Below are 27,663 nucleotides of genomic sequence, written 5' to 3'. Positions count from 1 at the left end.
CCCAGCACCAGAGAACTTGAATGGAAATGAAGGGAGAATTCATACTTTGAATACTTCTTGAGTTCTTCTGAGGTGTCATCCACCATGTTGCTCTGTTTAGCCTCATGTGCCATTGCTCTGTAGAGTTTACAAGCAACAACAGCTTTGACCATGGCTTCCTCTCCATGCTGCCAGAAGAACATAGCCATCTTCTGTCTTTTCATTAATACTGCCCAAACCAGGAGGTCATTATAGGGGTAGATGAAACCAGTTGACTCATAATTCTCTGTGTAGTTTATATCTTCTTTGGATTTTTTCTTATACTTTGGAAAAGGGCTGGATCGTTCCTACAAATTCATTTAAAAAACAAAAACAACAAAAAAAAAAAAGGAAAACAAAAGAAAAATAAAAAGAAGATCCCAGAGAATGATTGAGGTTCTAAAACTGCATGCAAATCTGAATTGCAAGTAGCAAACTATTTGACAGCTTCATATATGTGAGTCCTAAACCACAGGTAGGACCATGTCCAGATTACCAATGTTAAGAAGCTGGTAATATTAACAAAGGAAAAATACACCTTGCTCTGCATCCAGGCCTTTCATAACTTCCCTTTCTATAGAGTTGGGCACTCTCCAAACCCCATGATACCCCATGCTTTTACTCTCTTTTTTGTATGTCTCACAATAGAAGAAAAAGTAAACAGATCAAAATACACCTTAGATACTTAAAGATTATTTTTGCTGTCACACTTGTAATGTAAACTTGCTATACATTCATAGCTGGGTATTTCTTGGTGAAAGGTACAGGAAAAAATGTCTTACTGATAAAAGTGAGGAAGTCTCAGTGCTGTCATAGGTTCATTTTGGCTCTGACAAAGGCCAACACAGTAATTTAAAATCATTTTACTATATGTTTCGTCAGATAAATGGATGGGAGGATGGGAGGATGGATGGGAGGATGGATGGATGGATGGATGGATGGATGGATGGATGGATGGATGGATGGATGGATGGATGGCAGATGGATAGATAGATATTATTGTCATTTTTTCTCTGAATGTACCTCTTCTTAGCTGTCTTACTCTAGCACTTTAATAAGTTATTATGAGAAAGAATTAGGAAAATCAGAGAACTCCTATATTTCTTCCAAATTCAGAAGAGTTTTCACGTATGCTTCATACTCAGAAATTTGGTGATACACATTTTAGTGAATTAAAGCCCTTAACAACTAAAGGATGGAAGTTAAGAAACTGTCATGGAATCTGAGCTTGATTTCACCAAAAAAATTGCAAGTGCTTCATGAGCAGCAAGCAGTAAAGCATTGTTTCCACCATAATTTAAGTAGAATTATAATAATTAAAATTTGTCAATAAATTTACTAGCACCCTGATATTTTCTAAACAAAGTCTAGAACAAGCAATTATGTTACCTTGTATTTGTAAGGCTGTGCAGTTCTGAAGAACTGAGAATGCAAAGTACTTTCAGTGGATGCCATTCCACTATCCATCTGATTACTCTGATGAAAGGAATGAGACAAGCTTTGAGGCAAGCTGGAGACCACTCTCTGGATCCAAAAGCAAACCATAAAACATGCAGAGAGAAATGAAAAATTAGAAATAAAGTTTGTTGGTACTTGCTGACTGCAATAGTGCATGTAGAAACTGATGTTATTCAAAAACTAGTGAGTCAAAAATCACCATAGCTACCACTGAAGCTTATACCATCAAGGAAAAAAATGGCCTGTGTCACATCTCATTTAACAAACATATATTTTTCTGAGTCTCTGAATTCAAAATAATGATTTTCCATGCATAGCATCCACAAATTGCAACAAACAGGGTTGCAACAGATGGAATCACCCACTCTTCTGAGTATTGACTTTCATAAAACTGCCATAATCCATTTGAAAGACAACTGCCTGAACCTTTTGCTGATAATTTCCTCTGAAGGATGGCACATCCAGCATCACTGCAAATTTTGTTCAGTTTTAGCTAAGAGGGAAGAATGTTAACAGCTGAATCACTAATGTCCTTCCCAAAAATCCCTAGTTATATTGTTATGTGGTTTCACCCAGCCCTCTTAAAGTCATATTTCATTAGAAAAGGGCAAAAAGTGTCAGAACTGCTTGCATCTTTTTTATTAAGCATTGTGCTAAAAACTAGTGAGACACAGAAAGCTCCTTCTCTCTGTTTCTATTCACTCCAAGTTACAGGTTTCATTATTTCTTCTCAAGGCTTTCTCTTAGTCATAGAAACATTTCTTGGGGATGAAAGGGTCTTGTTGTTTATTTTTTAACATATGGAAGTACTTAAAAGTCCAGTTCTACTACAAAAATGGAGATCATTCTTATACAGTAAATCTGCTCCTTCTGCAATATTGGGAATGATTTTCAGCTAATTTATTGAGAAGTTCAGGCTAGTTTTAAGCTACTGATTTTGGGAAACCAATAGGGAGAATGTTGACATGTCCAAGTCTACTTCAAGGCAAGTGGAATTTAGTGTTTGCATAAGGTGGTTTAAGCTGCAAGAAGGAAACATGTAACAATTTCCAAAAAGGGAAAATGATGGTTGGTAAAATCTTGTCATTCCTTATTGATGGATGATAGACAAAACTCAACACAGATACTGGACACAAAGGTAAATTTACGGAACTAACAAATAATTTAACAACCACCAATAGTCCTGGAGATTTGTCACTTTTATTTGCAAATTCTCCACAGTTCTCAAGAAGACAAGCATGACATACATATAAATTATGCCCTTCAGACAAACCAGGATGACAACCTGAGCTATTTTCAGGTGTTACATTTTGGCTTTTCTTGATGACAACTGTTTTGGAAGAAGCTACCTTGTGTTTTCTGTAGAGATCGTTGTAAATAATTCGGAAATGCTTCCTGGTGTAGCTGCTCCGATAAGCTTCACCAAGGAGGTACTCTATCACTAGGCCAATGTCAATCAGTGATATCTTGTAATCCAAAGAAAGGCTGTTCTGAAACACCAAAAGTCACAAACATTCCATGATGCTGTTATATGCAACATTCAACCATGTCATAGCCCTCTAATTGTAAGAGAAAAATCTGGAAAAGTGTGCATCTTTCGAGAAACTGTACACATTCCTTGCACGCATGGAACTCTTCCAGAAATGAGGGGAAAATGAGATGCCTGCAGTTCACTGTACCACATTGCATATTTTACAGTGCATACAAGATCAGCTGTGTCCAGCAGTGAGAGTAACTGTTCTTCATATAAGCACCAACAGCAGAGGTACGGATAAAAACCTCATATCAAGAGAAGGCTAACATGAGATGATTAGGTGCTCTGATTAATTAAAATTGAAGTAGTAGTAGATGCATTTAGCTGAAGCAGTCTAACTCCTAGAGACTGGAAATATGCTGTTGAAGCTCAAGACTGTCTTGACAAGTAGGACAACAACAGTACATACACTAGCTCTGAGTATCCCACCACTTCTGCTTAAAGCACCACTGCCTGTCTTACCTCCACTGTCCTTCCAAGACCCAAGGCTTGTGACAAATTCTCTAAAGAATAGATTCTCTTCCATGCAGATTTTAAAAATTATTGGTAAAACCTTAAACTGCAACTCTTGGAAGGGAAAAATGGGCCTGTACATAAATGGAGTCAGAGATGTTATGTATTCCTAGCAGTGTATATGCCTTTCAGATTGTGAAAAGTTTTTTCTTCATTGCACTGAGGGTGTTTTTCAATAGACTTCAGTAGCAAGCCTCAGTACAGCCAGCTATGGCCGCACAGCCCCAGGACACTGAGAGTTAGGCAAGTATTTTTGACTACCTAAGCTTGTAGAAACTTCTATCTGCACTAACCTTCATCTTTTATGCCATCAGAGCAGACTACTCTGAATTGATACACTGAAGTGTATCTTCATTCAAACATGGTCAACAGTACATGGTCACAGTAGCAGAGAAAATATTCTGAAATCCAGGGTCACATCATTCTGTTGACTGTCACCATATTTAATCTGACTGCAACTGCACAGCCCATTCACAGAGCACCTATGTGAATTTACAGAAGCTCAGGTGGAAAAGACTTTTCAGCATTTAGACCTGTTTGCAGATCCCAAGTCTAGCTTATACAAAGGCAGAGAAAGATTTGAAATTGTGGAGACATTTTTTAAAGAATTCCATTACTGTATATCAAGCACCAAAAGCTCCTCTTTAGATTACACACTGGGTTTTCCCAAAATGTCCTGAGATATATAAAGACAAATATGTAAATGGACTTCAGGGAAGTGGTCATATCAGTCACTTCAATGAGGAAGAGAGTTTTCTCAGCCTGGAAAAGCTCAGTGTCTTTTCAAGATTTACACCTTTCAACATATAGATATTCCAGATTTATAATATAAATTAGATCTTGAATATGTTCATCAGTATGGAAAAATACAGAAAATAGTTTGTTATGGAGATCAGGATACCCTGCATCTATTTAAAGAACTATAAATGGAGTTGACATGAAAGTCATCCACAATAATAAAATTATTCCATGAATCCAACAGAACTCTGCAAACAGTCAAACTCACCATTTCATTTTATTTTAGCAATCACATCCTGGAAAGAGTTAGCCAATTAGTCAAGATTTGGATCTAGTAATCTCCTGTGTTGAAGTCTAGATGCATAAAGAATAGTTCATCCCTTCCTGGCTAAGCAGTGCTGTGAGGTACAACAGATAACAGATAAATTAATGATGCATCTAAATAATAAGGCTGTTACTAAATCACTTGTGGAACCAGTGCTCCATGCAGTAGTCATCCACTGCCACCTTCTGTTCTCCTAGGCAACGCAGCACATCCAAATATTATCTCTTGTCATAGTAACTTTTCACTACTGCTATAACAAGGAAAGACTTCTTTAACTTTGGGGGAAAAAATAGAAAATCTTAAAGCAAATTTACTGCACTAAATCTTAAAGCATAATTACTGCACTAATTCATGAAGTCTTTTGTACAATTACTTCAATATGTCAATTTAATAATGTGAGAAAGAGAGTCTGATCTGGATGAACTGCCTGGCTTTGAAATTAAGGTACAGGACCCTTGGGAGCCTCAGCAGCAGCATGTTGGTTAATTGCTTAGGGGGTGAGTGGAACTGGGACAAAACTATTTAGCTGATACAGGACTGTAATAATGAAGCTGTCACTTCTGTTACCAAAATTCCCCTGCATTATCTAATTGCAGCTTGCCAGTGGACACTGAAGTATTAATCCAGCATTTTTGGTCCTTAGCCTTTCTTATGGCTATTACCTGCTTCACATCTCGAACCAGATGGTGTAAAAGTAGATTTGATGGTCCTTGTTTCTGTGGTGTGAACAGAAAAAACAATGAACAGACATGTCACTGTACACTAGAAAATCAATACAGTACAAGAAATCAGCTTTAAGAAATCTATAAATTACTGAGATTCAAACTCTCCCCACTCTACCCATAAATCTTTATAAAACTATTTCAGCCTCAATCTGCAACACTTCTACTATCTTAAATCTTGATTTATTCTAGAAAGAAGCGGATATAGCTTTGGTCTAAACAACAAATCATTTTCAGCAAGGTAAGTGTGTATTATACATCAGATTAAAATCTGAACATATTTCTCATCAGCTTCCAATGAGTAATCAACCTAATTCATGACAGTGAATCAAAAATAGCAACCTGGTACATCATTCCCAAATCCCCAAATTATAATCAAAAATAACCAAACCCGTGAATTTTTCTTTTTGTCTATTTTTTTCAAAAATCCTTCATAAAAACATTGCCTAATCATCACACCCCTTAAGCAGAAGAGTATTGTTTCCAGGCTTTCATACCTAAAGTGGTACACTGGGATTTCAAATACTCACAGTATTGTAGAGTTCTTCCAAACGAGATATGGTAAGAAAACGGTGCATGTTCACTCCGTGTTCTATTAACAGTTTAACAAAATCCACACGATCCATGACTAAAGCATCCAGCATTGCCTTTTCCAAGGCACCAACCTCCAAATGGACAGAGTGGAAGGAAAATATTAGAAAATTACTTTTGGAAATAAATAAACCTCCTTGGAGCTAGTAATCTCTCCACCACAATGATTTGTCTCTATGCATATTTAAAGTGCAAGCTTAAAAGAAAAATACGCTGGAAGAAACATTAGTGTCAAAAGCCAATAGAGGGGAAGGAAAACAGTTTCCATAAACCCAACATCTGCAGAGACTTCTATAAATGTTACAATTGGACTCTGATAATATATTCTCTACTCTGTAATTCACTTCAGAAGATAAATTATAATAATGCAGGACATGGAGGGAAGTATTTTTTTTTTTTTCTTTTACACATGACAAAAGCTATTTCAAATTACCATAGAGAAGTCTCTATAGGACTGCAAGTTCTTTAAAGCAATTTTTTTTCAAATATGAGAGATAATGTGTGTTAGAATAAACTCTCTCAAAGGAAGCATGAAGCAGAGATCTACCTACAAGCAGAGCCCAGATGGTGGGAGCACTCTACATTTGAACAGAGCTCAGCAGAGCTTATACATGCAAAATGACACAGGAATTAGACATATGAGGTTCATATAAATCCATAAAAAGTTTTTCTATAGAAACATTTATGCACATGAAATGCAATGGGGTGAGCAGAATGAGGAGGCTGGAACACTAATGGGGCAGGTGCTAGTGCCAACTTGAAAACAGTACATTTTATGTCTATATTGAGGTTTGGCAGAAATTATGTTAAAAGATGACCATTAAATGTTACAGAACACGTAAGAAGAAAACTTTTGCACTGATTCTAAATTATTGGATTTTCTTCAAGAAATATCTGAGACTGACTGGCCATTCTTGCATTAAATTTCTTCTAACAGTCATTGAGCTGGCAGTGTGTCTAAAGAAATCAGCAGCCCTTTGGTAATGATTAGAATAGTATTCTCTGGTATTTGAGGTAGAGTTGACCTCTAAACAGAAACACAGCTGGTTATAACTTTTACCTTCTAAACTTCTAAGACTAAAGTCTCTTAGAAATAGCCATGATACATGCATAATTGTACATATTTACTGGAATCACTTAAATAGACAGAAACACTACAAGAGTCTATAGACAATCACCTGAAAACTGCTCCTTAAATATATAACTCAAATTCTGAACACACAGCCAAATTAATACTGAAGGAGCTGTAGCCCCTGACAATTGCAGGTCTGGCAAAACCTGACAGTCAGAGGGTTCCTTCACTTTAATTAAGAAAACAACTAAGTTAAAGGCAAGCTTTAAAACCATCCTTGTACACTTTCTATTTTTTTCCTTTTCAGTACACAAAAAAAATAGTTTGGGGTTTTTCCCTGCTTAGAAAAGAAAAACATTCAGGAGTATATCTGATCCTAATCTGCTTGGAGAAGCAGCAAGAGATGTGAGGCTTGTTTGTTATGACATCTTTAAATCTTACTTGAAAGAGAGAACACAGTTATTATTTGACAATGGCTTTTCATTCAAAATAGTGCTGAATGTTGTACTGAAACAGATACGAACAGATGCATCTATTTTTTTTTCCAAATATATCAAAAGCAGAGGAGTGAGAGTAGGAAAACTGCCAGTGGATCTGTAAGGACAGAGGATGACTAGGTATAAAAGAAACACTTAAGGCTATTGTAGAAATAACAAACTAATTTGTTGCTTTATTCCTTACTACAGAACAGGCTAGGAAAATCCTGTATCAAAGTTGTTCTTTGTTGGCAGAAAAATCTGAAGAGCTGTGTCAAATCCAAGTAGAAAATATTATAGAAAGCATCCATAAAGTGGCAGTGGTAAATTGACAGGACTCTGTGGTATTCACCTAAGAGTTTCCAGAGAACTGAAGTACAGCTGAAATCAGCCCCTCTAACATCAGCATCATAAGCAGAAGATATGAAACATGCATATTGTTAAAAAAACGAGTTGTCAAAGTATGACCACTGTTGATACAGAACTTTGTAAGAACAAATATAACAAAAGTACAATAATAACAACATTAAAAGATACAGCAGAATAAGTGGAAGCAAGGTAGTAACTTGCTGAAGTAGACTAGTAGACTGAAGTCAGAACTCCATCAGCTTTTCAGCAGTTACAGTCAGAAACATGTTTCAGTGGACCTATCTTCTGCAATCATGAGTATAAACTGGATATAAGTTAGAAATATGTAAAAAAGGCATACAGCCTTTTAGAATTTATCCTTAGGTGAATATAGAGCAATCTGTAAAATAATAGTTTTTCACTAAATATCTAAGTGAGAATATTGAGTTCGGATATTCCTATCACAAAAGATTACTTTTTCATCTGAAAATTCAAGTACACAAAACAGTAGGAAATATTGTCAAAAATATGAAAAAAAACTGAATTCATGTTCACCTTGGAAGAGCCACGAGTAAAGAGCCTGAACTACTCAACAGTTCCCTAAGCTCTTCTGTGTTGAAGAGGTGGGGATCAGAAAAGTGTTATTATTTCCCCCACACACAGAATCAGAGAATCACTTATTTGGGAAAAGATCTTTAGATCATCAGGTCAATCAGCAAAGCTAACACTGACAAGTCCACCACCAAACCCTGTCCCTATTGCCACATCTGTGGCATCTTTTAAGTCGTTCTGTGGTTGATTACTTAACACATGCCTGAGAATCCTGTTCCAATGGTTGATATCTCTTCTCATTATCTGATCTTTAATTCATGGATGTTTAATTGTAGACATTCCAAGTCCTCCATATATTCAGACTTATTCACCACAAATAATATGGTGATTAAGAAAATAAAGTCTCTCGTTGCAGCGAACAACCAGCTATGGCCACTCAAATATGTATACAACTGCTTTTTTTATTTAATTTACATTTTAAAGAAGAAAACACATTTGGGATTGAAAAAAATAAAACTTGTAATTCTCAGCAGGGAATTAAGAAGCACTTCTGCAAAGTACTTCTTGGATCACTTAATTTCTTGAAGAAAATATGAATCACAAGAAATAAGAAAAATGTGTTGAGGCACATAGAGTTTTATATTTGTCATCTACGAAAACCTTATGTATACAAAAGGGTCATTTATGGAGGGTTATAATTAAATACTGGATTACCTATAAAAACTTGAAATCCATAATTTAAATTTAATTAATTTATTTATCTAATTGCTATTGTATGTTCTTTCACACACATATAGCTAATGCAGATCTGAATAATGGCTTGCCTTCTAGAAGGACCTAAAGAATGCACTTAGCTGTCCCAAAAGACTGTCCTGATAAGCCACCACAACAGAACCTGAGACAAGCACAGATACTGCAGTAGGAAAGAGTTAATTCCAGGCCTAATGGAGGTAAAGGTTTGGTGAGCATCTGGACAAACATTCCCACTGTGGCAAACTGTGAGAAAAGAAGGAAATGCTTATCAACATGACAACTCAAGTTATAAGAATGGGATTTCCCACAAGGAAAGGGCACATCCTGTAAGCACCCAGGACATACACTGTATAAAAGTGGTACCTCCAGCAGAGCAACTCAGAACCTCAACTCTGAAAACTGGGGTGAAAAAGAACCAACAGGACTCTGCAGGAATCCACGTGGTGGCATCTTTTATTTAACCTCTCTCTCTCCCCTCTTCTCATACCCACTTTTATTTACTGTTAAAAAAAATCTCTGCTGTTGATTTCACATATGGTCTCTTTTATACCTTAAGTTGAGCAGAGACATCTCTTCTTCTTGGATTACAACTCTCTTATTGCAGCAATTTCTAACAATACCTAAAATAATGGCACTACTATTTTTTTTGCCTGGTGATTTACACTGGGATATCTGTATTTCTGTCTAGAGCTAGGAAAACAGTTGCAACACCCCTTTGGAGTTGTCTTAGGCTGCAATACAAAATGTGACCAAAAGTAAATATTCTATCACCATCTGCTGAAACCAGGTGGGGCAGTGATCCTCATCTCTGTGGGATATAGTCTCTGCTAATGGACTATTTTTAAAACCACTGGGGCAGTGTTCTTTATCTTTTCCACAACCCATCCTTCCTCCAGGAAGGTATCATCTGCTGCTGGGCCATTTGGTCCCACTGTATGACTGATAAAATTACATCATCACACTGGGAGATGCTCCAGCCAGGGGGAGGAACCAAGCCTTTCCTACCTAGATAAAAACAGAGATATTGAACACCAAGATACCTTTTTTCCATTGGATTCCAGAGGAAAACCGGACCTTTCTACATCATCCCTGGACTTTTGGATGAAAACTGCACCTTCTACAGGAGCACTGCTTCAAATGTACCACATCTGCCACTGCAGGTGGACTGTAACCACCATTTCATGGGGCTGCTACCAACACCCTGACTGACAGGGTGTCAGGCTGTATTCTGACTCTGTCAGTGTTTTGGGATTGTTCTTTGTAATACTGTATTTCTGTTTTAATTTTCCTAGTAAAGAACTGTTAGTCCTATTTCCCATATCTTTGCCTGAGAGCCCCTTAATTTCAAAATTATAATAATTTGGAAGGAGGGGTTTACATTCTCCATTTCAAAGAGGAGCTCCTGCCTTTCTTGGCAGAGTATTCTAAGCTACAGTGAAACGTCCCTAATCACCACTGATTGCCAACACAGGCTTGAAAAATACATATCCAGAATTATCACTGAAACTACTTGGAAAAGCCAACAGCAAACCAACAGGAATTTTAGATATTGTCTCTTCTCTGGGAAACCTAATGTGATCTGATGCACTGTGTAGTTGAATACTTCACTATATTAAGGATAATGACCCTCCAAAATCAAAACAGATTACAGAAGGGGAGTCCAGTCATCAAACTATTCCTTAATTAAAGCTTGACAAATGCAAATAATGAAAAATCAGTCATCACAATGAAGTGTAAAGACACGTTGAAAAAGAGCAGGTAATAGTACCTTCCAGTGCTGTCCATAAACAAGTATGTGTTTCTTGGCAATGTCCAGCTGGTTCCAGGCCAATGCCAAATCTAGCTGATCTGAAGCAGACATATTCGTACCTAGGAGGCAGGTAAGGGATCTATCAGTTTTCACATATTTAAGTTACTCCCTTACTTTGAAAAGATAAGTCAGTGAGGCTGTATGCCAGATAAAAGCCAGATAAAGGTGTTGTTTTTCAGTACCTTTCAAGAGTGCTGTCAGAATTGCCAAATCAATGTCCTGCTCATCTTCTGACTCCGCATCAAATATGGTGATCTGTTAGAATTGCACAAGTACACTATTTGAGGTGAGGCAGAGAAGTCTGCAGTTATTTCTTCTTTGTGTGGGCTGTGGTAGATTAAATCATACACATTTCAAAACAAACAATGGAAAGGGTGCAGACACAATTTCCCTTTGTTTCAGACAGAAGGTGCACCATTTGATTTGCAATGCAATGGCAACCCAGGAAAATTGGAATAAACCTGCTGCATGAGCCTAAATGAGCCTGCTTCCTTTTGATTAAACTTTAAACCTGAGAAACGTAAAAATGCAACATTGTTGATATTCACTCCATTTTCAACTAGAAAACAAACACTCAATAACATAAACCAAAAAATATTAAAAATGTGTTCGGTAGTTTCCATTTTAGTGATTATTAGTACAATTATCATTACTTGCCTATATACTAGGAATTCCATCACATATGAAAATTTGTGGCAGACTGGCTAAGTAACTGGAAAAGGGGAAATATAACTACCATTTCTTAAAAGTCCAAAAAGAAAGACCTGGGAAACTACAGGCCAATCAGTTTCAACACAATCATGGAAGAGTCCCTCCTGGAAACTATGCTAAGGCACGTGGAAAATAAGAGGGCAATTGGTGACAGGCAATATGATTTACTCAAGTGCATAGCCAGCAGCTGCAGGGAGGGAGGAGATATCCAGTAACTAGCAGTGTTTCAGAGACAGTTCTGTTGTAAGTAGAAGAATGGAAGGAAAGCTTTCTAAATTATGATTAAGACTTTACTAGAGAAGAAAAACACAGGAATTACTTCATCTTTCTTGTGAAAACGAAGATATTTGGTCTTTCACTAAAATCAGAAAAGCTCTCATTTCATAAACAATGGCTGAAACTGAAACTTTAACTGAGAAGTTAAGTAAACAGGTTATATAGAGCTACTCAATATAGAAACTGGCAGACACATTTGTGTTATCTTTATATAAGATATAATATCTGTGCACACACCAACCCACCAGAGAAAGAGCAGAAAAAGTGACAGGAAATGAAAACTTCCTAAATTCAGCACATGAACCCTACTCACAGACTCTCTGTGTTTCATGCATTCCATCAAAACATGAAATAGACGACTGGACTGTTTCTGTTCCAATCTAAATACATTCTGAATCATCATTAAGATCTCCTCCTTCACCTGAGGGCACAGATCCCTGAAAAACAGACATGCAATCAATGACAATTTTATTTTAGATACTTCTTACTCACCCAAATGACACTTCAGAAAAGATGAAACTTAGCACAAATTTATTTTCTTTTTCTAATTCTCTGTTGACCCAATCCTTCTTTGAACACAAAGCAAAGTTATCCCATATCATAAATTATTAATCACATACACATTTGTCCTGACATACATATTTAGTATTGGAAACACAACACATAAGTAAGTTAACAATTTTCAAAGGATTTTCTGTGCACATAGAGCTATATATCACTGGAAGCAATTTTTTTTTCTTCCAATAAAGAAAGAAAAACTGGCATAAAATGAAATTCCTTTCTATTTGTTCATTAGGCTTCATACCTCTCTTTTTTTCTTTGTCCTTTTGTTAAACTTTCCATTCATATTTTCTTTTTTTTTCTTAATTCAAGGATTTTTGTTAAAACATCACAAATATAGGGGGAGAGCAAGTGAAGAAAAAAGTTCTTGAACAACACATTAAGGGAAAATACCATATATCCAAAAGTATATTCAGAAAACACAATAAGTAAACAATTAGTACATAAAATTTATTAAATAGTTTATTTTCTTAAATGGGAGTGAACTCAGGGCACCACTTAGAATTAGATTTTTTTTTTTTTATCTAAAAAGCTCTTTGACTTCTAAAAACTTCCACATATAATATTAACTGGCTATACAAACATATATTTTATGCCCAGTTTGAATGCAAAATTTTCACCAAGGTGGATTCAAAAGAGCCTGCAGCTGAGGCTGGACTGGTGGTACACAGACACCTTGACAAGGATGTCAAATATGGACTACCAGGGAGTAACCCAAAGCCAAAGATGAGAAAACTTAGTCTTCCTCCTACTTCAGCCTGAGGCTCCTACAGCAGTGACCTGCAGCTCTAATCTCTAAAGTTTGTACAATCCAAGTCCAGAATATTGGTAGGTGGAGACATGGCTGAGCTGAAACAATAGCAAATACTCTGGCAGTCATCCACAAGTGTCTCTCACCAAAGGTGAGAAATCTCATAACAGAGTAGCTACTTGTAGTTTTCCCTCCTCAGAAAAGCCGTAGTAAATTGGGCAGAATAATTATTTCAGCACTAGTTTGAGGCAGGGAAGAAAGGAACTCTATTCTCCCATCTCAGAAGTTAAAGCTGGACCAGAGCAGTGTCTTCACTAGAAGCATTAGAAATTGTCTCAGCAGTTTTGAGACAGGGCTTTGTAGGTGCCTGCCCTCACCTGCAGACCAAGGAGGAGGAGCACTGTGGCACTACTCACCCCGTGTCACCTGTGTGCTTGTGGGTAAATGCCAGGATGTCTGCAGCTCTGCCCGTGCCCTCATAGACCACCACTGGGACAGCTGGGCTGGCCCTCACGTACTCACACACCGTCAGGATCACACTGGGACCCCCTTCCAGCACCAGCCCCACTGTGGGAACACCTTGGCCCATTCCTGTTTCAAAACACACCTAACCAGTTACAATGTAAGGTGAAGGAATTATTTCCTCTCCTTTGAACCACATATAAGTATTTATTTCCATAATGTTTTGATTTCTGTGTGTGACTGAGGTCTGTTTGTATCTTACATGTTTTAAAACTTTTCAGAAAAGATTTTTCAGAAAACTTCTTCAACCAGATCAAAAAAGACCATAAAAAATTACTGAAAAAAACTATAAGAATCAGGAAGAAAACACGTCTTTCTAAATATCCCTCTTCCCTTTATAATAGTTGTCATATGCAAGGACATTTGCAACATATTCAATACCCATGTATTTACCTACACACATAGGAAAGTAATCTCAGTCTTCAGAGACTCTTTCAAGTGTTACAGCAGCAGGGTAGGATTTTTTTAAAAAACAGAAATTAATTTCAAGTACAATGCTATAGAAATGAAAGACTGACTTGCAAAAGCTCATACTAAGAAAATGCAAGTCTGACTAAGAAGGTCTATACATGAATATGTTAAAAAATGTGTTAGTTTCTAAGTCTGTCAATCCTAAAATATGAGCAGATAAAGGAACAATATCAACATCATAACACTAATGCTTTTTCAACATACCTCAATATTTGAATGACTAGGAAAGAGTGAACTTCCACAAATAATTTTTACAATCTAGTTCATAAAAGGCAATAATTGTCTGTGTAATAAATAATTATTTAATTATTTATTTACTATAACTCATTTACTCTTTAAATAAATGACGGATGTTGTGCTATCTGTTAAACACTAAAGGTTTTACTTCTGCTACCACTCTTTGTTGCTGTACTTGAGGATGTCACAGGCTTACAATATAGAAGAGTCATGAGGTCAAAAGTAGTTAACATGGTGAAAAGGATTTTCATTTCTCTGAATGTAACAATCATTCCATCTCATAGAATGCTAGGGGAATATTTAGTGGTGAAATAGTGACCACATAAAACTGTGAAGTGAGAAAATGCTCAATATTTACTAAATAATTGAGTAATTTTGATGTCTCTACAACTGAGAAACCCGTATGTGAGTTCATCCAAATTCATAATGCCTTGTAAAAATGTTGTCATTTTCATTTTCCTAAGTTTTAGACTTTAAGATAAATGCAATTAATTTGACACATTTGACCTCAGTGAAAGCTATGACAAATCAAGATATACAGCATGTAACATGAAATGTCAAGTACCTCCTCAACTTTTAGGATGGGTTTTTCTGTCATAAAGCAGACCACAGCAATACTCACTTGTGTGTATTTTTTGAAGTGATATGTACTTCTCCAAATTCCTCCTGAGCACCATTTCATTCCCATACTTGCCTACTGTCCCATCATCTGCCATTAGAAAATGAGAATGCATGCTGTTGAGGGTACTCAGCTTGCTGAGAGGGTTACCAAGAGTCTGGTACAGGCAAACTACCTGAGAAAACCAAAATAAAAATGTCCTCAAAGAAACCAAGAAAATATCACCATTTATGTCCCCTCACTTGTATTTCTTCACTACAATGTCTGTTTGAAATTTGCCATCATGTTTTATGAGTTACTCAAATGTTTGATTCTTAGCATTTAACTCTTAACAGCAACAAACCCATTATTAATACCTCAGAAAACGCTTCTGATTAGGTTTGCAATCCTTAGAGTCACTGCCTGACATTTTTTGCAACAGTTGGAACACCATGACATAGCTTGTATAGGGTTGTATTATCATTAAAAATATGTGAGCTAAAGTTTATCAGGAAGGATTTCACCTTACTACTTCAGTAGTACACTTTAGCCACTTGAGTAGATTATGCCTTCACATAAAGTCATGGTTTGAATAAAATAAGACACATATTAATAGCTTATTTGTGTACATTACTAACCTAACTGTTCATTCTGAATCCTAATATAGAAAAACATAATTTACAAGACAAGAGAGTTGACTACATATTTGCAAAATTTAAAAAAGGAATGGCAATTTCCTGTAAGAGAAGTATTTTAAAGCTATTCATTTATACATGTAAAACAAAATACAGTGCCTCAACATGTCACAAAAGTCTTTGCTGAGTAAAATCTAAGCCTCTATTATAGGGAGAAAAATACAAAACCAGTGAAGTTAATCTAGAAGAAAATCAAGTATGCAAGAAAACTCCAACATAACGTGAAGACTTTTGTTATTAAAATGCATCCAACTCACATCTTTTCCAATGAGATCCCTCTGATTCTCAATGATACCCCATGGAGGCATCCCAATAGCACAGATCTTTCTCAGGTGTGGTGAGGCACGGCCTTTCAGTGCATCCCCCACATGCCTGGACACTCCTAAACAGATAATCAAATGATAATTTTTCTTCTATATTCAGACACCTGCTAGAGGACACCAAGAAAGGTTTTGCACCACTTAATTTGTACTGTAGTTATGTTTCAATCAAAACCAAAACATCATACCCAGTTTGTGTATTTGATTTACACTTCACAGTTCAGGTGCAATGTACCATTGCTTCAAATTCAGCAATGTTTCTAATTAATAACATTCTTACCTGTTGCTAATGGTGCTTTTCACATCCATAAAACTTAATTAGTTACATAAATGCTCAGGACAGTTCTCCTGTAAGATCACCAGATTGAATAACAGCTAAAGAAGCAAAACTTTCAGTTTACTGATCCCTGTGAGTTTTTGAGAGTAGTCTAAAGGGACTTTCAGCTACTAATAGGCTAATTAATGGATTACCCTGATTCAAAACTTTATCAATTATAAAACACGAGTTAAATTGAGCTTTGAAAATAGTTTCAAAAATACTAACCATAGTCCACAGAAATAAAATATTTTAATGAAGCAGAAAAATTAACCGTAGATGAGTTCTGGCTATAATGCAGTGCTTGTTATTACATGCAGAATACTTTGCTCCTTAATTAAAATATTCAGAATGCCTGTCAACCGTAAACAAGCATGATTCCACTCTGTGAATTATGCACTGCTCCTTATATAAAAATGGCTTCATTTTGTATTAACACATCACCAATTTTCAAAGAATTGCACTCTATTTGACCTAAATGTACATGCTGTTATGCAGAGGAAAAACACCAAAATGAAATGTGAAAAAAAGAAAAGTAATTACACTACCGCTGTTGATGCCTTCTGTAATTATCCATGCTCCTGTAGACTCAGCTGCCTTCACCAGCCCTTTGCTGAAAACCTGCTTGACTTTTGAGGGAAGCTTGAAATTTTGAATGCCTCCATGAACAGAGATCACTAGCTTTGGCAATTCCATCTGCCATTCTTTAACCATCAGATGCAACAACTGATCCAAATTGCTATCGTAAGAAAGTCTAATATACTGAAAAGGAAAATAATGGGTAAAATAAACCTCTTTAAAATACTTTATGAGAAGAAACTGCAACACGTTACAAAGTCCTAAGCACTAATGTCCTGCAGAGCTTGATTAGAGTTGCCATAGGACCCTAACAGGATAGCACAAAAATATATGTGAGCAATACAGACAGCCCATCCCTAATCACAGTGAAGTAAAACATAAAAATATACACACCTTTTAATCTGGTTCACTTTTAGATTCCCCTGCCCTCCTAAGACAATGAATCTGATATTCACCCAATCCAACTTTTGCCTTTTCTTATGCTGAAATTACAAAAATAATTCAGTCATGTAAGAACAGCACCTATTACCTTGGCATGGTAAGTGTGGTCTCCATCTTGAAAATTGATAGTACCAAACGCATCTGTGGGACTCATCTTGGTGTGTTTTTGCACAGACCACTCTCCACCATCACTCTGTGAACCAGCCTGATAAACAGGCCAGCTGCATTTTATTCCTGGGTGTTCTCCAATCAGCCGGCCACAGCAACACCTCACATTAAAAACACAGGAATTATTTTATATCAAACTCACTTGCATACAGCTTTAGGATCTACCAGTGACTAGCCCTAACTTCATGAAAGAAAAATACTACAGTTGTCTCACATGGAATGCAGTAAAAATTTACCATGTTGAAAAAAAATTGTAGCAATAGCAAAATAACATGAATTATATATTATGTCATTTGGATATAGAATTTGTTCTCTACCTGAGGAAACTAGTAACAATTGGGGAAGTTGGACTAGGTAGTCTTCAAAGATTCCTTCGAATCCAAGCTATGCTGTGATTCCATATGATTCTGTAACCATTTGAGGGTCCCATAGAGAAATTCTGACCTGAGTAATACAGCTTTATGTTCCAGTTCAGAGGAATGTTGTAGGACACTGAGGTTTGCTATGAATATTACCACCAGTTACTCTAAGGACTAAAGAAAGATCTAGGAGTTATCCTCAACAGTCAGGAGAATTTCAGAGTGGTCTTTATATTAACCCTTAGAAGCTAGCAAAGTGCATGTACAAATAGATGGATTGGCGTGCAATATTGAGGAAGATTGGTTTGGGTATGGTACTCCTCAGTTCAATGCTCCCACTGTGACTCTCCAAATCACACACCACTCTCTTGCTCATCCCTTTCCTTTCCCTTCTCCCTGGAGTGCACTAGAGAGAAGAATTGGAGGTGCAAAAGATGAAGATCGCAGTAGGAGATACAACAATTTGCTGAAAACACCAACTAAATAAGAGAAAAAACACTAACAGCAACAGTACTAATAACAGACTGCACAAGAAATGAACATTTCACACAGAAACCCCTTAATAATAGACAATACCTAACCACTCCCTCAGTCACTCTATGCCTACCCAGAAGGGACCCTTTCAGCACATGGTATGACTCTTGGAATAGTCCTGTCAGGGCCAGGGGTTGGACTCAACACTTACTGTGGATCCCTTCCAACTCGGCATATCCTGTCTTTCTCCCTGGAAGAGGTTCTCTTTCCATCTCTCCCAGCAGTGATGTGAGGCGGTAGAGAATAACCCCTGGGTCCTAGCCATGCCCCCTCCATGCAAAAAATAACCCTGTCCTGGCTGGAATGAAGACATTTTTCACCCCTTATTCTATATCATCTATCTTATTATCAAATCATACACCTTCCAATTACATACATACACTCACCCACACACACGAGCTTAGGTATCATAATCAATGGCCATCCCTCCAAGACATCTGGTGAGTTCAGTGAGTCCATGACTGTGAGTTCTGTCTGTCCTAGATGTCTTCCAGGACAGGAGGGCTGGTGTGCTGTCTGGGGGTTGCAAGCTGCATCACAAACTCATGACTGGTATATCTGGAGCAGCCCATACCCACTGACCACAGTAGTTATGGCACACACTGGCAGGGTCATTCAATAACCAACGATGTACACACATTGCATATTACAGACTGTTCTCACTCAAAAATCAAATCCTCCTCAGGTACACATTGTGTTTCCCCATTCATCTTCATTAACCACCAAGCACACCCAGCAACTGAGCCAAAAACAACCCCACGGATGGCTTTGCTTGAGAAAGGACTAATCTAAATGGATTTCCCAAATATATTCCTCATATACACCATAGTGACTTTATCCTTCTCTCCCCTTCTACAGTACATGAAGGTCTTGATTGGTCAGGGCAAGTTCAATTGGCAGCGTCTCTGGTATTAGCCAACCAGATGACCTTAAATGCAGATCCCAATGCTTGAAGGTCCAGCTGATTTCAGTGTGGTTTGAACAGTCCATTGTCACATCAAATTTCCCAGAGGTTGGTGCATGACAGGGAATATGATAACAGTGCAATACAGTGCTCTCTGGACCAGAGGTCTATGGAATTGATCTGCTCTCCATATTTATATTTTAACCATCCTTCCCCATACCACAGGGATTTTACCCACTTGGCCTGCTTGATCCCAGTGCATGTTTCACAGTTACAGATCACTTGGGAAATAGTGTCCATGGTTAAGCCCACACATCTATCATGAGCTCATCTGTATGTTGCATCTCTTCCTTGATGACCTGAGGTGTCAGGGGCTCAATGAGCCAGAAATAATCCACCACTGTGTTGCCAATCCAGGTGCACCCAAGACACTTTAATCTTGGCAGCCTGATTCACCACCCTATAGTTGTGTCTTTAGCAGTCCAACTCCTGGTGTGTGGATCTACATTATGTGCTTTTACAGCCAGATTCTCTACAGCACTGATGTCTTTCCACACTTCAGCAGCCCAGATGGGTTTACCTCTGCACTGTCTATTTGGTTTTTTCCATCACTGGAGCCACCCCTACAGAGCATTTGCTACCATTCATGAGCCAATATAGAGGTAGAACACTGGCCATTTCTCTCATTCAGTGATATCTAAAGCCAGCTGGATGCCTTTCAGCTCTGCAACCTCACTTGATGCACCTTGTCCCTCCATAGCTTTTGCAACTTGCCACAGGGACTCCAATACAGCAGCTTCTCATTTTTGAGGTGCCCCTCCAAAACAGCAGGAGGAATTAGCAGAGTGTGTATAACTTTTCATTTTATGGTAACTCATTATCTGATGGGACCTCCTCAGGACATGTCACCTCCTATTTATCCTTTCCTGAGAAATATCTGAAATTTTTGTCTCTGGGCCAGTTCCTGATCCCTGGGTAATTGTGGTTTCTTGTTCAAGCTCGCTGTGCCATCACAGCTCACATCACAACATGTTACACTCCCCTTGCTCTGTAAAACATCAGGGACTCTGTAAAACATCAGGGACACTGTAAAACATCAGGGACTCTGTAAAACACGATGCGTGGCAGGGACTTTCCCTTTGCACATCCTGCCCAGTACTGGCATTTGGGGTGCCAGGAGGAGCTGTGCTATGGTACCAATAACTTCTGACGCAGCTCAAACCCCTTCATAAGATGCCAGGATGTCTTTTGCAATTTTGTGTGGCAGGCCTCAGATTCTTTGTATCCCTGTCCTGCTTTTTCTTGCATGGGTTGGGATGGGGCATGGCTAGGGTCCAGGTGTTACTCTTTACAAGTTCACATCATGGCTGGAGGCAGAGGCAAGGGTCTCTCTCTCTCTCTCTCTTGTGGGGAGAAGGGTTGGTTTCTTGTTGGAAAAGTGTAGTGAAGGGAGCTGGTTTAAAGCCAGAGACAATTAACCCTGTCCTAGCCAGAAACGAGACTGAAAGATACCAGAAACTCAATTAGCATTAAAGGTCTCAATCTGGAATAATAACCCAGATTCTAAATTCAATCACTACTCTCACACAGGCTTCAACAGGCTCAGTCTCTTCTACAGGATTATCTTCAGTGTAATTTATAGTGACAGCTGACAGCCCAGTTCTCCTTTAAACATTTCACAAGTTAATATACCCTAGGAAATGGAGATAAATTCTTCGCATTTCCTCTTTTAAAAAACTGAACATCCTTCAAAAACCCAAACACAACTGCCTCATGCCTCAGGTATACTATTTGGCCATTTAGGAGAAGGGTAAATGTCAACATCTGCAGGATTCTGGAGATATGCATTCTAAAACAGACAGTTTTCAATGGAGAAGAGAGAGAACTAACTGGAAGCAAATGAAAATCAACCAACTAACCAACAAATCAAAGTCAAACACCAAAGCAACCTGAAGGAAATGCAGGAAACAAGCTGCTTTAGTAAGGCACTTCTTGATAAGCAGAAGCCATGAAATTAGGTCTGCACTCCATTTTCAACCCAGGCAAATTACATTTGGTTGATTCAATGCTTTGCAAAAGCAAACTGGAGAAGGAAGCCTTCTACACTCTGAGAGACAGGGCTCAAGGTAGAGTGACACTAGGAGGATGAGATGATATTTGAGTCAGAATAGCACAGGAGCACCTGTTTCACACATGTCAGACTGCACCCCAGGGTGCTGAGGGAGATGGTTGATGCCCTTGTACTGCCAGATTCCAAGGCTGAGAAGATCAGGGTGTCCCCTGAATAACCCAAGGGCGAGAGGGAGCAGCATAGATGAAACATGGAAGTCTGAGGCTGGAAATAAGAAGAATCCTTTTTTCCAGGAGGATAACCCAGCAGTAGAGTCAGGGTCTGGAGAGGGTGGATCATCTCCATCCTTGCGAGTTTCACACAACTAAATGAAGCATCCTTGTCTGAGCCCCCTGGCTGAGCATATTGGAGACCATATCCCTGACAGCCTGAGTAACCCCATGATCTATGGATACGTGGATATGCATTGATACAAAGCATCTTTGCAATGACTTAGCCTTTTTTGCCTCAAAAGCTCACCAAGCTACTGGAAAAGGTGGGGACATCATCAGTAACATAAAAGCAAGCTACTAGAAAAGTCACAGTTTGAGCAATAAGGGAAAACCCAAAGAGTTGACACTGAAGTAAAAGTAACTGCAGGAGTCAGACTACAATATCCAGTGCTCTAACAAGCAGTGATTTAGAAGCTGTGTCTAAAACTTGTGCCTTGAAGGTGACTTATATAGTTGCAAGAACATCTGAGATGTATAAGGATGCAGGAAATTGGAACCTTATTTCTGAATACTCATATAGTGACTCCATTCTATCTGCTGCCTGGGATGTTTTTGTGAGTTCTGCACAGAAGGGCAGATAGAGACCCATTTCAGCTCACCAAGGGAGCATGGACAAAGGGGCTGGTAACTTACTCATATTTGATTAGAGACTTCTAAATGGAGTAATTCTACTTAGAATTAGCAAATTAGTTGCATAACCCATTCACAAACTGCTTGCAAACCTTGGAAGTTCTCTGCAAAAGAAATCATTAAGAGATTTTATTTTCCTACAATATTAGGTCAAATTATAGTAGGCATCAAGTATACGGACATGATTTTTGACTGTTGTGGAAAACTACAGAACTCAGGAGGCCTGAAGCCTGTTTCATTGCTGATCTAATAAATACAATATAACCAGTCATAACAATCATATGGAAATTATTTCTCCTTGTTAGGTACAGAAAAATTCTCCTAGGACAAAGCTCTCTGTATAACTTGAGATACCCAAGAAGACAACAACAGTTAACATTTGGAAGCTATACTTGCAAGATAAGGTCTGACTGAAATGTACATTAGACACACACACACATTCTGCAAACATAGACCAACAAACTGGATTCATATTAATCTAAACAGCATGAAAATGCTCAGCAAAACCTGAATGAAACAACTACAAGATGAAAGACACACAAATATACAGGATGTCTTGATAGAGAAAGGTGAAAAACTAATCCATCCACTGAAGTTCACATTTCCTGTTCCTCTTCCTCCCTCTCACAGTGTTGTTTTCACATTTATATAGCCAAACTGTGTTGCACTAGGAAACTGATTTGATGAAAGCTGATCTTTTGGTTTTCCACTTCTGTGGGTTAATTTTTGTCCTACTGATCTTCCCAGACCTATAAATAGTTCCCCTAATAACAGGTCTGTTATTAACAGACCCACTCTCCTCTGAGGGGGAGAACCACAGCACTGCTGTAGTCTTGACTAAGATGAAATTAAACTATTTTATTATGAAGGACAAGGTAACTTTAGTTGTGATATCCCAAGTATCTGCATCTTAGCAGGAGGCATTAAAATACCCCCTATATTTCTTCTCTTGGAAGACCTGCAAAAATCTTTGAATATCTCTTCTTCTGCTCTAAAGCAAGATATTCTCTTAGAAGGAGCTCAGAACAGAAACACATTCTGCATATCAGCCCTTTACAGTGATCTGTAAAGGGAGTAATTTATTTACTCTTTGTAAAGCATCACTCTTGTAAATTTTAGAAGCAAAATGAAACCTGAAGCATAATGAAAAGGTAGATAATAAAGATGTGGAATACAGATTATGGGACTACTTGACACCAGCTTGTTAGTCACCCTAGAAAGGCTGCTCTGACATAAAACAAGCAGGATATTTCTCATGTCATTATTTTCTTGACTAGGATTGCCTACTACTAGGTCACTATAAAAACAGTTCATATATATTTATGCTCTCTTACCTGATTAAATTCTGACACACCTGGCATCCTGCAGGGCATCTGTGATAAAAGGTGGATAATTAATATATGCTTATGTAAAATAAGACAGCTTTAATGCTGTTCTTAAAGTATCAATTCAGCAGGGAAAGAATTCTCATCAACAACAAAACAGACTGTCATCTCCACCACTAGCCCCTGGAAAATGTACTACTTCAGCAATTTTATTGGCATTTCACAATTCAGACCATATCAGATCTACATTTCATAAATGAGTTATTTATCTTATGTATGCTACACTATCCATACTTTCAAAACCATATGATCAAAACTACAAGTTTGCATTCTCAGAACGTCATCTCTTCAAATTTATCTGGGCCATACCATCCACTAGATACATAATACAGATTGCCAAGTTATGTTTGGTTCTTCAAGTCCTAAAGCACAGATTGAGGCCTTGATCTCTTCCTTACTCTTTTCATACTCTATACCAGTATGATCAAAATTTCTGTATCAGGAGACTGTGATCACCAGCAGTAATTACTCTCAGGAATGGAAAAATGGTGCAGCAGTAACTCCATGTAATTTAATCTCTTAATTAGATACCATGCCTTTTGTTTACCAGACTGAGAGCAACAAATCTAAGAAGGATAGTAAGGTTAATTGCTGCCAATTTCCAATTCAAAAAAACAGTTTGATTTAAAAGAGACTGGTGATGAGATCCATGAAAACTCATAGACCAGAAATCATTGACTGAGACACTAAAAAACATCATCTAAACAAAACGCAACACCCATAAAAAATTATTCTGATTCTTTTTAAATGGAACAGTAAAAAAGAGAAATTTCTTGTTTTACCTGTGCGGATCTTTTGAGTTGGGAATAATGTGTGCACATTCTCTTTTACTGAAGACCTCTTCGATCCAAGATTTGGGGGGCTAAAAAGACATTTCAAATATAAATGCATTCCTGAACTTTGGAACAGTATGTCAAAAATTGCACTGCAATGACAATATGTCTGCATATAAGTAACTCAGAACTAATCCCATCATGTTAGGTGTAAGACTACAAGCTGAAGCTGCTGCTCTGAACAGTCCTACCCCTTCACCTCCAAGCCTTACATAATTCCCCAAGAAGATCAATATTTAATTTTATTTTAACCATGAAGATTATTTAGATGTTCTGTCAAACACATGTACAATAGAGAAAGTGGCAAAGACTAACCAAAACTGCATTAAGAACTGCATTCTCCTTCTGCCAGAAAATTAGCAAACTGCAATCTTACTAAAGCTGTGTCAAAAAAGGCAAGACTTCCATTTTACTTTAAAGAGATGGTTGAGTCCTTCTACTATTATTATTATTATTATTATTATTATTATTATTTTATTCTTCTTCACAGAGTCAAGAACAGATGCATTTTGCTGAACTAGGTCTAGAGTGAAATGCAAAAGCAGGGACCTGGATCTAGCACTCAGGGTGCGTGACAGATGGGCTTTCTCCACTACCTCCTGGTGTATTGTGTCAGCAATGCTTGTTGCAGCTCAGAAAACCAAGCAGCCACCATGGCACACAGATTCTTTTCAAAGAATCTCACTGGGAATCTTTGAACATTTCTCTTCAGATCTATCAGGATCAAATTCCCTGAAGGGAACAGTAACTGTTGGGTGCTGAACATTGAAATCTCTGGGATTTAATTAAGTAATTAATTTAAATATTTATAAGTAAAATCTTCACTGAGTATGTAAAACTTACAGATGAACCTTAACATTAATTTCTTACTCTAAGGTTTTACTTAGGGTTTTAGACTGATTGTATCATTGGGAAAAGGGATTTGAAACTTCATGCTTTTTTTACAGTCATCCATTACTTCAGAGCTGGGCAAGTAAAAATAAAAGAGGAGACATCTGAACTGCAGACTTTTCTAGTCTAGTTCTTGATTTATAATTTTGTAAAAGACTTCTATACCATGTACAACTTATTTCATGAAATTCTGACGAATATTCTGAAACTGTAATAATTCAATTAAATTTCTACAACATATTAAAATGTTTCCTGTCACTAGAGTGAGGTGCATATTACTTAGCCATCATTGACATGTATCCTTTTCACCATCAAATCCTAAAGGACACAAAAAACCAACTACATATACCTTCTTACTGGCAAATTTCTGCTTCAATATACCAAAGATCTGAAACTAAGTTTATATTGTGACTTTCCTCCTGATTGTCCTCTAAGGAAGTCTTGAGACCTTTGTTTGGGAGTTTTGGCTTCTCTTCTCTCACCAGTCTGAGGATTAGGTTTGCTGCTTATAATTCCCTGCCACAGAAGAGGCTTTGGAGATTTCTAGACTGATTTAGTCAATAGAGTGGCAAGAGTTTGGCTCTGAAATTTAAGGCACATGAGTAGTTTTTAGAAAATGGCTTTTAATCACTTTTCCAATATCTTCAATGTCTGAGATCCTTGCATAATATGGTATTAAAGGGACATTGCCAGGTCAAAATGTTCAAAAATTAAGGTGTCCAGAAGTAAAGAAAGAGATCAGAATGTAAAATACAGGGAAACATAAGCACTATCCCTTTCTTTCAAATTCTTTCTGCTGAGCAGTGAGAGCAGACAAAACCTAAAACCCAGCCTGGCACAGTGATCCTTCAAAATGCAGGAGTGCTATCAGCAAGGAGAATGACTGTGTCACCATCTCCCTGGGGTGGCTGGCCTCACTAGCCTCCAGGAACAGGGCCATGCAGCCCTGTGATCCCCCTCATTGATTTTACCACCCACCTACCCTGCAAAAACACATTAATCCTTCCATTTTTGCTTCTGCTTTCTTCTGCTGCAGGGTTAATGTACACTCTTCCTGCTCTGAAATTGGCTTTACTAAGCCATGAGCTGCAAGAAACATTCAGCTCCTTCAAGACCAGACAATAGGCACTGTTCACTGGTCAAGTGAGCCTAGGAAAACTAGGTTAAACTGTCAACACAAAACAAAAATCTTTTAGCATCCTTAGCTGTATTTGTGTCTGCTTTAGGGTGAAAGGCACAGAGAGACATATTTTCTAATAAAACACCATGCTGCTCTGGACACTGTTCAATTCCCTGCATAGGAATATTAAAAGGCACACATCTCTGTGGCAGAATAATTTCATCCATTATTGAAACACTATCAATTTTTGGACAAAACAACAGCAATTGTTTTTAATGACATTTTGTAGCTCCAGACAGGTGCAGATAATTAGAAATAACACAATGACTAGACAGTTTACATAACAGGTTAGTTCATTTAGGCAAAGTACAGTTGTGCTGGAAACTAGGCAGTACAATCAAGTTGTAAGTAGCTTACTGAAACTGCAAAAAAATTGTATTGATAACAGAGAAACATAGTGTCTTAGCCAAAACAGTACTTCAGGAGCTGAAAAGTTCTATCAAGCACCATACCTCAGCACTGGATACACTCTGTGTTTACTGAAACCAGTACACAATGTCATTTCCAAAGTACTGGGGTTTTCTGGAAGATCTTAACTGCTAGAGCCAGTATTTCTTCATGGTTGAACAGGTTTGTCAACATTTTAGCAAAAAAAAATAATAAAAGTTATGCCTGATATACAACTTTTATACAACATTTTCTTACCTTCAAAATTATCACATGACAGCAAACACTCTTTTAAAAAGCAACAGATGATCCTGCTAATAGTATTGCCTAAGTACTCAAGCATACAATGCCTGGAAAGAATCTTACTGATGATGTCAATAATCAGAAATGTCTGAAAGATCCAAAAGGACTTCTAGTGCCTATGAAGGATGCTGTGAGATTCAGGAGCCTGTGAGAAGTCAGTATGCTGCAGTCTGTGACCAGACTTTACTCAAATACAACTGAGAAGGGAAAGAACTTTCCCCTATTACAGGTAGTGCCAGAATCCACTGCAAGTAGACTATCCTAAAATATCTTAAACCCTTTAAAAATTAACTTCACATATAGCAAGTCATTTGCAGTGACATTAGATACCTGAAAAGCAGCCAGAGTTCTTGTAAGC

The 27,663-nt window shown here is 37.7% G+C and overlaps 1 protein-coding gene across 3 annotated transcripts in view; it reads right to left on the bottom strand.

Moving 5' to 3' along the window:
* TRPM6 (transient receptor potential cation channel subfamily M member 6) overlaps positions 1-27,663 on the bottom strand; it is an 80,894-nt gene that overhangs the window by 46,144 nt on the left and 7,087 nt on the right. The window contains exons 2-16 of one of the 3 annotated variants that reach the window (XM_079331456.1): positions 24,494-24,573; positions 23,661-23,699; positions 17,477-17,657; positions 16,917-17,130; positions 15,990-16,114; positions 15,062-15,233; positions 13,626-13,800; positions 12,211-12,334; positions 11,093-11,165; positions 10,869-10,969; positions 5,839-5,973; positions 5,249-5,302; positions 2,826-2,966; positions 1,408-1,542; positions 46-326 (exon numbers count right to left, since the gene is read on the bottom strand). In XM_079331456.1, coding sequence (XP_079187582.1) covers positions 46-326; positions 1,408-1,542; positions 2,826-2,966; positions 5,249-5,302; positions 5,839-5,973; positions 10,869-10,969; positions 11,093-11,165; positions 12,211-12,334; positions 13,626-13,800; positions 15,062-15,233; positions 15,990-16,114; positions 16,917-17,130; positions 17,477-17,657; positions 23,661-23,699; positions 24,494-24,573 — 2,030 coding nt within the window. Of the gene's footprint in view, positions 1-45; positions 327-1,407; positions 1,543-2,825; positions 2,967-5,248; positions 5,303-5,838; positions 5,974-10,868; positions 10,970-11,092; positions 11,166-12,210; positions 12,335-13,625; positions 13,801-15,061; positions 15,234-15,989; positions 16,115-16,911; positions 17,131-17,476; positions 17,658-23,660; positions 23,700-24,493; positions 24,574-27,663 lie in introns of those variants that run through there. The other 2 variants (XM_079331457.1, XM_079331458.1) reach the window with 2 other exon arrangements.

This window comes from Erithacus rubecula, assembly GCF_903797595.1.
Source record: "Erithacus rubecula genome assembly, contig: SUPER_Z_unloc_4, whole genome shotgun sequence".
Lineage (NCBI taxonomy): Eukaryota > Metazoa > Chordata > Aves > Passeriformes > Muscicapidae > Erithacus > Erithacus rubecula.
This window is presented reverse-complemented; position numbering and strand designations above follow the sequence as displayed.